We start from the raw sequence: 12,344 nt of genomic DNA on the forward strand, positions 1-12,344 counted from the left end.
AGACCGACCGCGGGCGATCGCGGCGCTTCGCGTCTGGTGTGCACAACACAATCGGTTAACATGGACGCCGAAATGAAAATGCCTCCGCTGGTCCGATATATAAAATAAAGTTAACTTGACTTTCAGGGGGGCGGGGCGCCGACCGATCGCGTAGACGTGTCTGGTTTGGAGAACACGTACCAATGCTGTTTAAACGAGCAGCGGTTGCTGCCGATCCAGCCCCCGTCATAAAGCGCTCACCGGCGGGCAGGTGTCACAGCCCCATCTCAGTCTCATCAACTGTGTTTATTGGTGATACAGACATAACTTACTGCCTGTAATTAAAACCCGACCGGCCAGCCTCAGGCAGTAGCCTAACTTATTAACGTTACTCAGCCTCCACGGCGGTCAAAGTAAATAAATAAATAAATAAATGGAACCAGCAGTCCGTCCACGGGGTGGGGGCTTAGTTGACCACTTGTCGACCGAGAAAATCTTTAGTCTGGGGCCGCCCGACATACGTACGCCTAGCATGTAGCTAACTTAGCGGGTAACATTAGCATAACAATTAGCATGTAGCCAGTAAATTACTTGTGTGGCTTACTAATATGGCTTGACAGAGCCGACTCTCCCATAGCAAAAAGACGTATTTCCTTCTTGCAGACTCTGCAATAAGCCCCATGTCGATCCTTTCCAGATTTCAATGTTTTGTATTTTATGTTGTCGAGCCAACGCTCATTAAAATGACACCCTCCCGCCATGTCGGTTCGACTCTCTGTCCACTTGGGGACGACGTCACACATAAACAGACGAAGGCTCATGTAAAGTCCGCCAGAGAGAGCGTTAACATTTTTTTTTTAATTTGACAATTTTATTGCTATCTTTTTAATAAGTGGTCTATTGAGTGAGATTACTATTTGTTTTGAAATATGTGTGATTACAATATCAAGCATTTACAAGCAGTAGAGTCAGAATTCAAGCATTTTTCAAACCTTAAAAACACAACATTAAAATTCAAGCATTTTCAAGGATTTCAAGCACCCGTACGAACCCTGCATATAGTGGGAGTGACTGGGGCACCGAAAAGCAGCCTCTAAATAACGCATTATCTGCTGCGAAACTCGTTCATTTCACCAATATTTTGTTATGATACGCTAGTGCTTTTCCCCGTTGAGTCCAGACTTACCTGTCATCATCATCTGGAGTCTGTAGATTGACCTACCAGCCTCTGACCTGGATGATGTCATCTCGTTTTCCTATTTGTATATTGAGTATACAGATGAGGATGCGGAGGCAGAGAGAGGAACAGCTGGCCAAAGACAAACCGCTGCACGTCCACGAATAGATAACAGATAACGCCAGACTCAACAGGGAATAGCACGAGCGTATCATAATAAAATATTGGTGAAATGAACGAGTTTCACTGCAATTAACGCGTTATTGAGAGGCTGCGTATAACACCAAAGTTATATGGGTGAGTAAATGATCGTATTTTATGCCATAAATAAGGTCCAGGTTGTAAAAAAACAGCAGTTCCCCTTTAAGACATTTCTAGACCTGCAGACATCATGCGAAAAGATGAGTGAAAAGACAAAGACGACATCTTTTACCTTCACCTGTTTTCTCGTTTATTTTTTTGACAGCCAAGAAAACAAACCTTTGCATTTCTTCCTGTTTAAACACGTGCATGTCTGACACACTGCCACTCTCATTAAAAGAAAGCAATAAAAAATAAATAAACTCTTCTATGTCAGCAATTATAAAACAAAGGGATGATTCACTTCTGTAATTGAAAGAGAAAACACTGATCTTAGTTTGTAAATGTTAAGACATAAAAATGTAAGCGGGTCTAAAATGGCGCAAACAAACAGTCAAAGCAAAAAACTGTTAAATTAAAGGTAAGAGTCATTTCCATGACAATGCCAATGTGAAAAATGCAAGGGAACAACTAAATATCAGACTTTTGTTTGGCTGCCATTTGTTCCGATGAATCAGTGGACGCCCCTCTGCTGCCTTAGTCAGATATGCTGTTATCTCACAGGTGGAAAGAGTCGGACACCAGTCACAGTCCAGTCGAAGACGTGTTTAATTACCATGCAGCCATCTGGATCACTGGGACCAAGTACAGCTTGACAGTTTGTGAATGTTACTGAGGAGTCTCCTGCAGTATTCCCTGTGGTCGACGGGTTGGACTTCCAAAACAGTTACCTTCACACGACTCTCATCCTGAGGAGGGAAGAAGAATTTAGAGTTAAACGCAGTAGCATTTGATAAAGAGACAAATCTTAACGCTATAATGAGCATAATTCAAGAAAATGAAAGCGACAGAAGTGAATCTTCTGATAGTGGAGAGCTGGTTCTGGGAGACGACGTGGCTTTCCGTCTAATAGCTGGTGTGTGCTGCCAGCCGACACGGTTTTCTGTAGGATCAATAGTCCCAGAATCTGTTAAACTATGGCAACCCTTCATAAGGGAGAGCAAAACCCAGGCAAGTCCTTGTTCAGTTTTTCAATTATATCCGCAACTATGTCCCAGAAACCCCTTTTTTGCCAGAATCCGAAAATCCGTGTAAAGCCAAGTGGATTTTAATGAACAGTCTAATTTCAGTTCTTTTGGCAAGAGTGAGCCATCATGTCGTTAGCTCGAGCAGAACTGCATAATTAACGGAGTATTTAATATGTTGATGTTGATTTGCATTGCTTAGTGCTTGTTCTGGTATGTCTGAAAATGTATCATACAGTTAATGTAGTCTAGGGGCGAGTGGCTTTTTTTAATGGTGTGAAACAAATGTTACTAGAACGTACGCAAGGGTGATGAATTTAAGGATTTTTCTTCACAGTCAGACTCTGTCCTAACACACCGAAGCCTAATATATCATCAGAGTGTTTAGCAAAACTCAAACTGTAGCATCGGCATTATAAACGTGGCCCTGAATTGACCGAACGTAATTTGGAAGTAACCCCACTTGGCTTCAAACTAGTCTCCCAACTCGGGAACTGTGAATATCACTACGATAAACACAATTTGAGGGGCAAACAGAGCATGAAAGGTGACATTTTCCTTCCATCTCTGAAAGCGAACAAGTGTTTTTCTCTTCGGTGAACGAGGTAAACGCTGACAAAATTCAACTTATCACACACCACTGTTGATAATTTAAGGATGAAACGTACAAACACAATGCCACATGGAAATGAATAATAATATGTGCAGTTTTAAGCAGACTGAATCCCCACACAGTTCTGTGTCACAGTGAGTCTCGACAATCTGTAGTAACAGCCACCACCGGTGACATATACACCGATCAGCCACAACATTTTAAACCACCTGTCTAGAATCGTGTAGGTCCGCCTCGTGCCAACAAATCAGCTCTGACTCATGAAGTAATGGACTCCGCATTAGCTCTGGAATTGAGAACCAAGTCATTAACAGCAGATTGGTTTACACTCCTACAGAGCACTGCTATGGCAGTACTGTTGTGTAATTACAGCTAGTTGGTGGTGGGATTTCTTTGCTACTGTGTGGAGTTTCTTCACGGACTATAAACAATGGCAGCTGGAACTGAAGGCACCAGTCGGAGCTAGGGCTAATAAGTTTGACTGAAATCGCTGCAACACACAAAAGAGAAAAGACGTCAGAGTAATTGGTGTGTTTGACCTTTGAGGTGAGGCAGAACGAGGGAGATTTTCCTGTGCTTGTCCAGCCGCTGAGAGACGTGGACAAAGAAAATGCATTTCAGACCAGTTACAGCTCTTATGATGGCCTGTGTCGCTGCGACGTGTAGTCGCATCTCTGGTGAGGTGCATGTCAGGCTACCGCGTAAGGTATGGAGCTATGTAGCATAAATCTCGCCGAAGTTGTCAGCGGGTCTGACGTTTTCAACAATATGTCCTACAGCAGCTCCTCTGTGGGATCAGTCTTCGCTGGCTGTCCTCCCTTAAAGCTTCTTTTGGTGGACACTAAGCACAGTGGAGCAGGAACACCCCACAAGACTTACTGTTGATCTGATGCAGTCACTTGTCAAAGTCATCGTTTTTTTTAATCTGCTCCCAATACATCAACTTAAAGTTGCGACTCTTACATGAAGAACAGAACAAGGTGTTGACCTGGCCTCCAAATTCACTAGATCCCAAACTGATCAAGTATCTGTGGGATGATCCACAGAGGCCCCTCCCCTCAAATGCCCCCACTATCAACACCCTGTTGCCAGACACCACAGGACACCCTCAGAAGGCCCATGTCCATTCTCTGATGAGTCACAACTGTTTTGAAGGCACAAGGGAGACCTACACAATATTAGGAAGGTGGTCAGAATGTTACGCCTGATCAATGTATGCAGTCCCAGTACAAGAGCACACTGAGATCTGTACAAAAAGACCTGCCTGTGTTACAGAAACTTGTCCCAACTGTTTTGGAGGCACAATAATATCAGGAAGGTGGTCATAATGTTATGCCTGATCGGTGTGCCATCAAATGATGAAGTGGTTCCTCATGAAGACGTAGAGCCAAAAGCTCATTTCCATTATAATCGCAGCCTCTATTAGAAGGATTAATCCTATGACAGTTCATTAATCAATTAGCAATTCAAACAACATAACCAGCATCAGGGATTTAACATTTGTCCATTATCATACCGCATGTGACTCCACACCTCCATTAGTATGTTAACTTTGCCTCTACCTGAGGACTGCAGACAAATTAAGCCATACAGGGCGCCATCGAGACGGAGGTTCCACTTCAGGTGACAACTTGTTTAAAAATCATGGTCTTCTGTGAGAAAGAAGGCCCGTTTGTTTAATGTGCGCCGGCTAACGGTCCAACCACATCTGGAGGAAACAATTACTCAGTGGCTGAACATTCACCCCGCTTGTCTAATTCACTTTCAGACAGTGGGGTGAAGTAGGGGTTCTTCCCCGAGGAAATAAACAACACGGCGCCCTGATGCCTGCGCCCTGAAAACAACATGTGGACACACAGCTTCACAGATGCAACCCAGCCCTCTTACTGATGCCATAAAGAGAATTAATGAGTATGCTGTGCTGCACTGAACAATAAAATGACATAAAACTGAAGATGCCTGTGGAGGAAATAAAATAACAAAGCTGTAACTAAAACTGGGCTAAAGGGGAACGTTTAGTTTTTAGCTGAGCTGGTGGGGTGGCTCTGCGACAGCGATGGCCGCAAATCCACTAGTTTGACCGAGACGGATAGGTGGTTTAGGCTTCTGCGTCAATTTGACGGCGTAGCTACGGCGACAGCGCAGACCCTAACTCCATAGCTGACGTGCCCCTCGACGGGAACGTAGCCAGTAGCGTATTTACGGCTGCTTCTCCATCTCCGCAATTGATTGCTTTGGATCAATGAAGATGGAACACATGGAGGAAAGTTTAACTGAGGAGGTTCAGAGATGCAAACCATCTGTTTGTACGAATGTTTTGTGTTGGAAAGTTGGTCTGGAGTCACTTGTTGAGAACTGATTATACTCAAGCAAAGGGTATAATCTGTCTCTGTGGACAGAAAAGTAACGACGACGTAGTCATGCACCTCATATGAGAGTCCCGTGGATTTGTGTTGGTTTACAACAAACTGGCTCTGATTGCTGTGATGTCAAACAAGCAGATTAAGTGTTTACATTGGTATTAGTCTCTAATGAACCCATTGTCAAAAGACTTACACCAACCCCATGAATCTGACTGAAACTTCCTTCTAATCGGGCCAGACTGCTCCAACAGAGGTGTTTACATGAGGCATTTTTATCCCGACTGTGTTATTGCGTTGTGTCTATGAATGTAGCCATTGTGAATATGAACTATGATACTGATTATTTAAATGGCTGTGTTGATAAGGCTTCAAATGGCATGACGTAAAGATCACAACGTTGTGCCATATAATCTGACGGACAGGCACAGAGTATGATTTGTAGCCGACGTAAAGTGACTGTGTTAAGTGTGTACTTGGCTCTCGATGGGCTGTCTGTCAACATAAGGAAGGAAAAGCAGGTCCCCTCTGACACTAATGCATTCAATGAGGTAAAATCAATCCATTCACTTGCAACAAACGCGCTTGTACTCTCGCTCGCCCGAGCACGGACATATGCACACGTACATTTAAGGCTCTCCTGCAGGTGCACATCTGTTTTTTCTGCCGCTAAGATGAACAACCAGCCAGGAATATATTCAAAGGCTGACCAAGACTGGGACTCGGTTATTGCAAGAAACCCAATACACTTCTCCAGATGCTAAGTGCATCAATACTCTTGGATAGTGTTTGGAGGAAATGCAAATTAGATGCTTATATGAAAAGTGCACTCATCTGTGCTCAGTAAATCTAATTCACCACCATCTGAATTCTGTTACCAGCACTTGTGGCAGAGGGATGGGAGTCTGTAGCTCAGGTTTCTCATTCACTGCAAACGCTGTAGCTCTTTGTGAGGCTCCACCTTAATGAAACATGACAGTTTAGATGGAACTGTATTAAACTCAACACTTGAATTTTTATTTACATCTGTTTTGTCGGCAGGTTTTATGTGTGAACCGGATAACAAATAGCTGTCATCTGCACTGACATCATAAACTATCAATATAATGTGACGGTTTTATTTTTCTGCCTACGTTACCAGTCATACCTACTTTGCGCTTTCAGAGATCACTTTAGCGTAGCTATCACTCCACCTTAAGTACTCATCTCAAATATACAAAACAATCGTTTCCTGTGTGGAGGATTATTCCTTCAATGGAAGCCTTGGAGGAAAAGCCAACTGAAGTGAAGCAAACACAAAGTTCAATCAGAGTCTGAGATGATGCAGTAGATTCAGTAATTTGCAGGACAATACGGAAAAACTGAGGCTGGTCCATGAAGAATTATATCAATCCCCAATCTGAGTCAAACCCTTCTCACCTTATATACCTTCCTGACCTGTTGATCATCCCTTTCTGTGTGGCTTATTAGAGATACCATCCAACTGTTGGGTTATTTCTTGGCCTCCGATCATTCTCAACCACCGATACTTGTCATCGTCAAATGTTTTTCCAAACCTAATGGTATGCCAACATGGACACGTTCCAAAAATAAAATATTAACATTTCCCAATTAGCAGACACCTTTTTGAACCTAACACCGTCATGAGAATACTCTAGCGAGTGGGGAGTTTGATCTCCTCTCCTTTTTCATTCTTTACTCGACTCTTTGTCTCTTCTCATGGCGTACAACAAGACACATCACTGTAAATGTCTTTCAGGAGAGACTCTCTTAACATTTAAACAATTACTGCCTCTAGACACTTTTGCCACAGTAACCCCTCTTCCACAGATGCTCCTCACTAATGGCTCGACACTGGTCAACAGCCGACCGTTGGCTTAGTGTGTCACGGCCTTTAGCCCAGACCAGACGGGGTGTTTTTCATCGCTCCCGTGCACTGACGAGCATTGGACTACCGGCACTCTGTTAATGAGTTGTGGTTCATCATCAGGTACTCACCACTGGAACAAGATAATCAATATTTAATTGTTTTATCCATGTGAATATACTGACATTTCTTACTTTTGCAAACCAAATTTCCTTCTGTTGCTGTAAAGTCTCAATATCAATAACAAAGTCGAAAAAAATCTACAATAAATCTGTTATAAACCAGAGCAATAATGACAGATAGGAAGACTGACTGGGCGCTGAAATCACCAACTGTGTAACACACCTCTACACACTCACGTGGTTTAACATTTCCAGTTGATGACATTGTGCTTGTTAAGCCTAAAAACTGGTAGTTTATCATCTGTGCTCGGCCCCGTAACAAGACAAACTTGGTGTCTATGCAAGAAAAGTTTAAAATATGATCCTAAGCAAGGTTGCTCTCCTCGTGTGAGAAATGACAACGCACAAATTTTGTAACTTCATTAATCTTGTCAAGCTCCAACGTTTCATCGCACTGCTCTATTTTTACGGAAACATTGTGGCAGACGTCTGATCTTTTTTGTCTCGCGTCACACTCTGAAAGTCTTTGGGAAGGAACTGAGGAACAAAGAGGAACTGAACAAGTAAATCATGAACTCTGTGTGTGTGTGTGTGTGTGTTTTCTGTCTTTCTGAATCATGAGCTTTGAAAAAAGAAAAAAACAAACCTGTAAACTTTGACTCACACCTTCTGAAAATAAAACCTGAGTACAGTGATGAGCCTTGTGTAGAGCATGGATCTGTACTGAGCTCATTATCTCTACTTTCACTGAATAAAATAGAAAACAATTAGAAAACTCTCTTATGGGGCTTTGGAACAATTCTTGCCACTTCCCGAAATACAATTATCACAGAATCAGTTTTTATGTGGTTGACAGATAATGTTTTTCCATATGTGCTAATTGGAGTTAATTTATAATAATACGGTTATATTACTTTGACAACTAGAACACTAAATTAAACATGAACATCTGCATCACTTCTGCTCTAAATACAAGCATGCATTGAGAAACACAGGCATTTTTGAAAAATCATCTTTGAAAAATCCATTTGTATGTTGTATTCTCCAATTAACTTGTGATTGAGGGTAGCTGCCACTGTAATAAATCTTCTCTCATAGCTGTATCCTGCTGGGGACGGCTGCTGCCATCAAGGAGTGTCATTGCTATATGGGGTGGGGGTGCCTGGTCTGGTCTAGGTGGATGCTACATGCCTAAGTAACATCCACATGAATGAATGCCAGGCCCAAAAGTTTCCCAGCAGAACACTGTATTATCACAAGATGGTCAATGTTATTTACTTCCCCTGTCAGTGGTTTTAATGTAGTGGCTGATCAGTGTATACTGAAAAAGATGAGGCCGTTGGGAATGTCAACATTTTCCTCAGACATGTATAATATATTTTAAAATCACACAGTCTATAAAACGCAATTACCATATATTAACTTACCGTCTCCTCCATTTCTGAAAACATTAGCAAACACATCACAACTCATGGACACGGACCTTGATGAAATTTTTCACTTCATCATAAATATCACGGGGGGTGGGGGCAGACTCTGCCTCCGAATGAAACCATTTGGAGGCAGAGTCTGTGTCACAATTTTACTGCCATGACATTTTCTGTGAATATTCATGTTGGCCGAGAACACAATTCACAGGTAACATTCATGCTCTAAAGGTTATGAAGTATTTGTTTTTGAGTGACCACAACTCGTCCTGTAACGCAGCCCTCGTGACTTTATTTTAAGCTCCAGCACCGGCTGTTATAAAAGCCAAATCATCAGTTTGCTGTTTGTTCTGACCAACACTTCAGAGCTGTGCATTGTAATGAAAATTGCAGCCTTCAGCATTATGCTGCTGCTAATGGGGCTTCGGGCTTTTTCTTCCAAGATGATAAGCATCAACGGCATGCTGACATTTACTGTAAGCACTCACTTCACTTCGCATGTTAAGATTCAACTTCACAGATATAAAAAATCCCTGAGTGTTTATCTAGACAGCCGCTGCAGGAAATGCGCGTTCTTGTGTATAGACGTGGAATGGCAGGACTTTCCCTCAACTTCATGTAAAGGCTCGTCCTCCCTGATGAGCCCTCGCATAATTTTCCAGACTGTGACTAAAGGCTCATGAACTCTTGGTCCTTATAGGATTTCCTGAGGTCAGGACACAAACCGTTCAGAGCTCATCCTACATCTCAATCATTCCACTCAGACTCTCGGTATGTGCCCCTTGTAGCAAATTACCCTCTGAATAATTAAGCTAATTAGGTTTAGACAGACAATAGCTAAATGCTAATTAGTGCCTAATTAAGAGAAATGAATCCACAGCTGTATTTGTTTTCTGTTATCCAAAGTGCACTGGCTATATAACAGCTCCCCCGTCACCCTGATGCTAATTGAAATGATTTCTGATTCATGTTGTGTGACTGACAGTGTGTTGTGATTACGCCGCAGTTGCGCATCTTGTTTTGTGGCTGCAAAAGATAACAAGTGACGATGAGCCTTGGCTTTACAAGTTCCTGGACGGCGTGTAGTGTGTTAATTAAACCGACACACCGCAGTGTATCATGCATCCACACAAAGGGACGCGTATAGCATGAAACAACGAGTGTTTGTAAAAGATAAAGCCCATTTAGGTTAATGACAATTTGGAGAGAGTACCTAACGCCTATACTTGCAGGATACCTGAGTTTGCTGAAATTATTACTTTATGTGGCACTGGAAGACACGGCAGAGTGAGTGAGTGAGTGCTACATGAATCTATAAAAAAATATAGACAAACACTAAGTGCTGCAATTTGCAATTACAATTTCATAATTGAAATGTGGTCGCTGTCTGTATATGAAATAAATGGTTTACACACACACAAACACACACACGGAGCAGTCAGTGCTTTTTTGTTTGATTGTGAAATTGACCCTAAATGAGGCCATTTACTGCTTATACAACAATGCTACTTATTTGCAAGCCTGTTTATTTCGAAAGCCTATTTTTCCAGAACCATTACTGTTGTACGGGAGAAATAAAATGCCTGCTGGTGTGTTTGCTCAGAACAGCGATAAGACAACCGTTTGTGACTGACACACATTAGTCAATATCACAGTAAAAATGCGCGCAGGGACAATCATGAGCGCCGTTGTGTGTCATTAAACCCTGCTCTTTTATTCCTGGGAAACTAAACTGCGCTGCATTGTACGAAATTCTGATGCGCCCCCGGTTATAGCTACTTACATTATACGTCTCCAGCTTGACTCTGTTTTTGAAGATGTGAGTCGTGAAGTTGACTTTCTGGAAGACTTCATCAAACGCCGCTTCATCCTTTAGAACAAAGAAAACAAGGTATAAATAAACAAAGCCAGGGCCACGGAGCGGTTTACAGGAAGTAGTCTGGCAAAATTGCCAAAGCAATTTTTAGATGTCAGATGCAAAGAAACTAGTTTAAGGAGAGTTGTGTATGGTAGCATGTATCCGTATGTGTGTCTCACTGTGTCTCTGAGCTGTCCCAGCGTTTCTGCACTGTGACCTAGCAGGACCTCAGCTGTCTCCTGGAAGCATGTCACCCACTGGTTATCCCCGAAGTCTGCCAAGTTGGCCTGAGAGTCACACAGACAGAGACGATGAAGGGATGAGTGATTATTTATGCGTGTGTGCGTGACGACGGAGGCTGCGGTAGTCATCGCTGCATGTGACATGCATTAGCGATGTGCACTGTACCGTGTGCATGTCGCACTTACAGAAAGTAAGAATCTGTATTTGAAGTTAGGGAATTCTCTGTTGCACTTCTCGCAGCGGTACAGTCCGTTGTGCTGGTCGATGACCTTCTTATTGCAGTCTGCAGATGGACAAGCCTGGTACAGACAGTTCTCCTTACGAGTGTACAACACAGTAGCGACGCAGCTGAAATAGTCCGCCTGAAAAGAGAGAACACAGATTCAAGGCTGAGAACAGTGACAGAGCTTGATCAATAACTTCTACCAAATCACTTCAAACTGCTGCAATTTCATCGTCTCGGGGGCTGACGTTAATTTGCAGCTGCTGCCCCCTTATACAATACTGTACAGAGGTTATTCTAACCTGAAAATGAAGTGAAGCACTGGAAGTCTTTCAAATCGAACATTATCATCTAGTAAATTTTATTTTTCAAATTGTTGTTCCTGCAAAGAGATTGCGACCGAATCAAACTGGGACATGTTTTCATGGTAAACTTTTGGCCAACGTGAGTGCCAGAGTAAAGGCTGTTACATTCTTCTGTGAGAAGCGAGAAGTTTGTTCTCTTTTGTTCTGGCGGCCCTCGTTTAGGAGTTTTCGCAGCTTGTTCTCGACACATCAACCGGGCAGAACCTTTTTCTCGTGTGGTGTCCGGTTACTATTCTGTGACTGGTCAGAAATTGGAAGTTGGTGTGGTAATGCAGAAATGCTAGCGGCCACTCTGTGCGCTCCCAGATGCTAATATTCGCAGTTTGGCCGCTAATCTCTCCTGGGTAGAGATCGGCATACTGTGTGTGGGTGCTGAATGAACGGCGTGATCCGACTGGCCAACATTAAAAAATAATTAGAAAATTGCCTCTCGTTGACCATCCCCAGCATCTCCCACAATGCTTAGAGTGTGTGACGTATACTGCTGTGGGAGGGCCCTTCCCCGGAGTTCGGCACTAGACCTTCTCATCAAGTATAAATTACTTGGAGAAAACAAACCTTTTTCTTGCTCTCGCAGACCTAGGAGCGAGAACAAATAAATTAAATTAACTGATTCACCAGATTATTATTATTATTTGAAGGAGGAGGGAGGCCACGAGAGAGGAACAGTCAAGAGCACCAGTGTTATGGATCACCTAGTTTCCCTGTATAACTGGCAGCTTTCTGCTTTCTGTTGGTGGTTGCTTGTAGTGCTGGCCGATGTTAAAACACGAAGATGACTGGAG

General features: G+C 42.8%; 1 protein-coding gene across 2 annotated transcripts in view; it reads right to left on the minus strand.

The window, feature by feature from the left end:
- Window positions 1-1,450: 1,450 nt before the first annotated feature.
- The window catches only part of LOC311502692 (replication protein A 70 kDa DNA-binding subunit-like), a 38,682-nt gene continuing 27,788 nt past the window's right edge, over window positions 1,451-12,344 (minus strand). For both annotated transcript variants that reach the window (XM_084565024.1, XM_084565023.1), the window contains exons 14-17: window positions 11,157-11,333; window positions 10,908-11,015; window positions 10,654-10,740; window positions 1,451-2,205 (exon numbers count right to left, since the gene is read on the minus strand). In XM_084565024.1, the coding sequence (XP_084421150.1) occupies window positions 2,089-2,205; window positions 10,654-10,740; window positions 10,908-11,015; window positions 11,157-11,333 (489 nt within the window). In that variant the 3' untranslated portion in view covers window positions 1,451-2,088. The remainder of the gene's footprint in view (window positions 2,206-10,653; window positions 10,741-10,907; window positions 11,016-11,156; window positions 11,334-12,344) is intronic.

This window comes from Chelon labrosus (assembly GCF_963514085.1).
Source record: "Chelon labrosus genome assembly, chromosome: 17".
Taxonomy (NCBI): domain Eukaryota; kingdom Metazoa; phylum Chordata; class Actinopteri; order Mugiliformes; family Mugilidae; genus Chelon; species Chelon labrosus.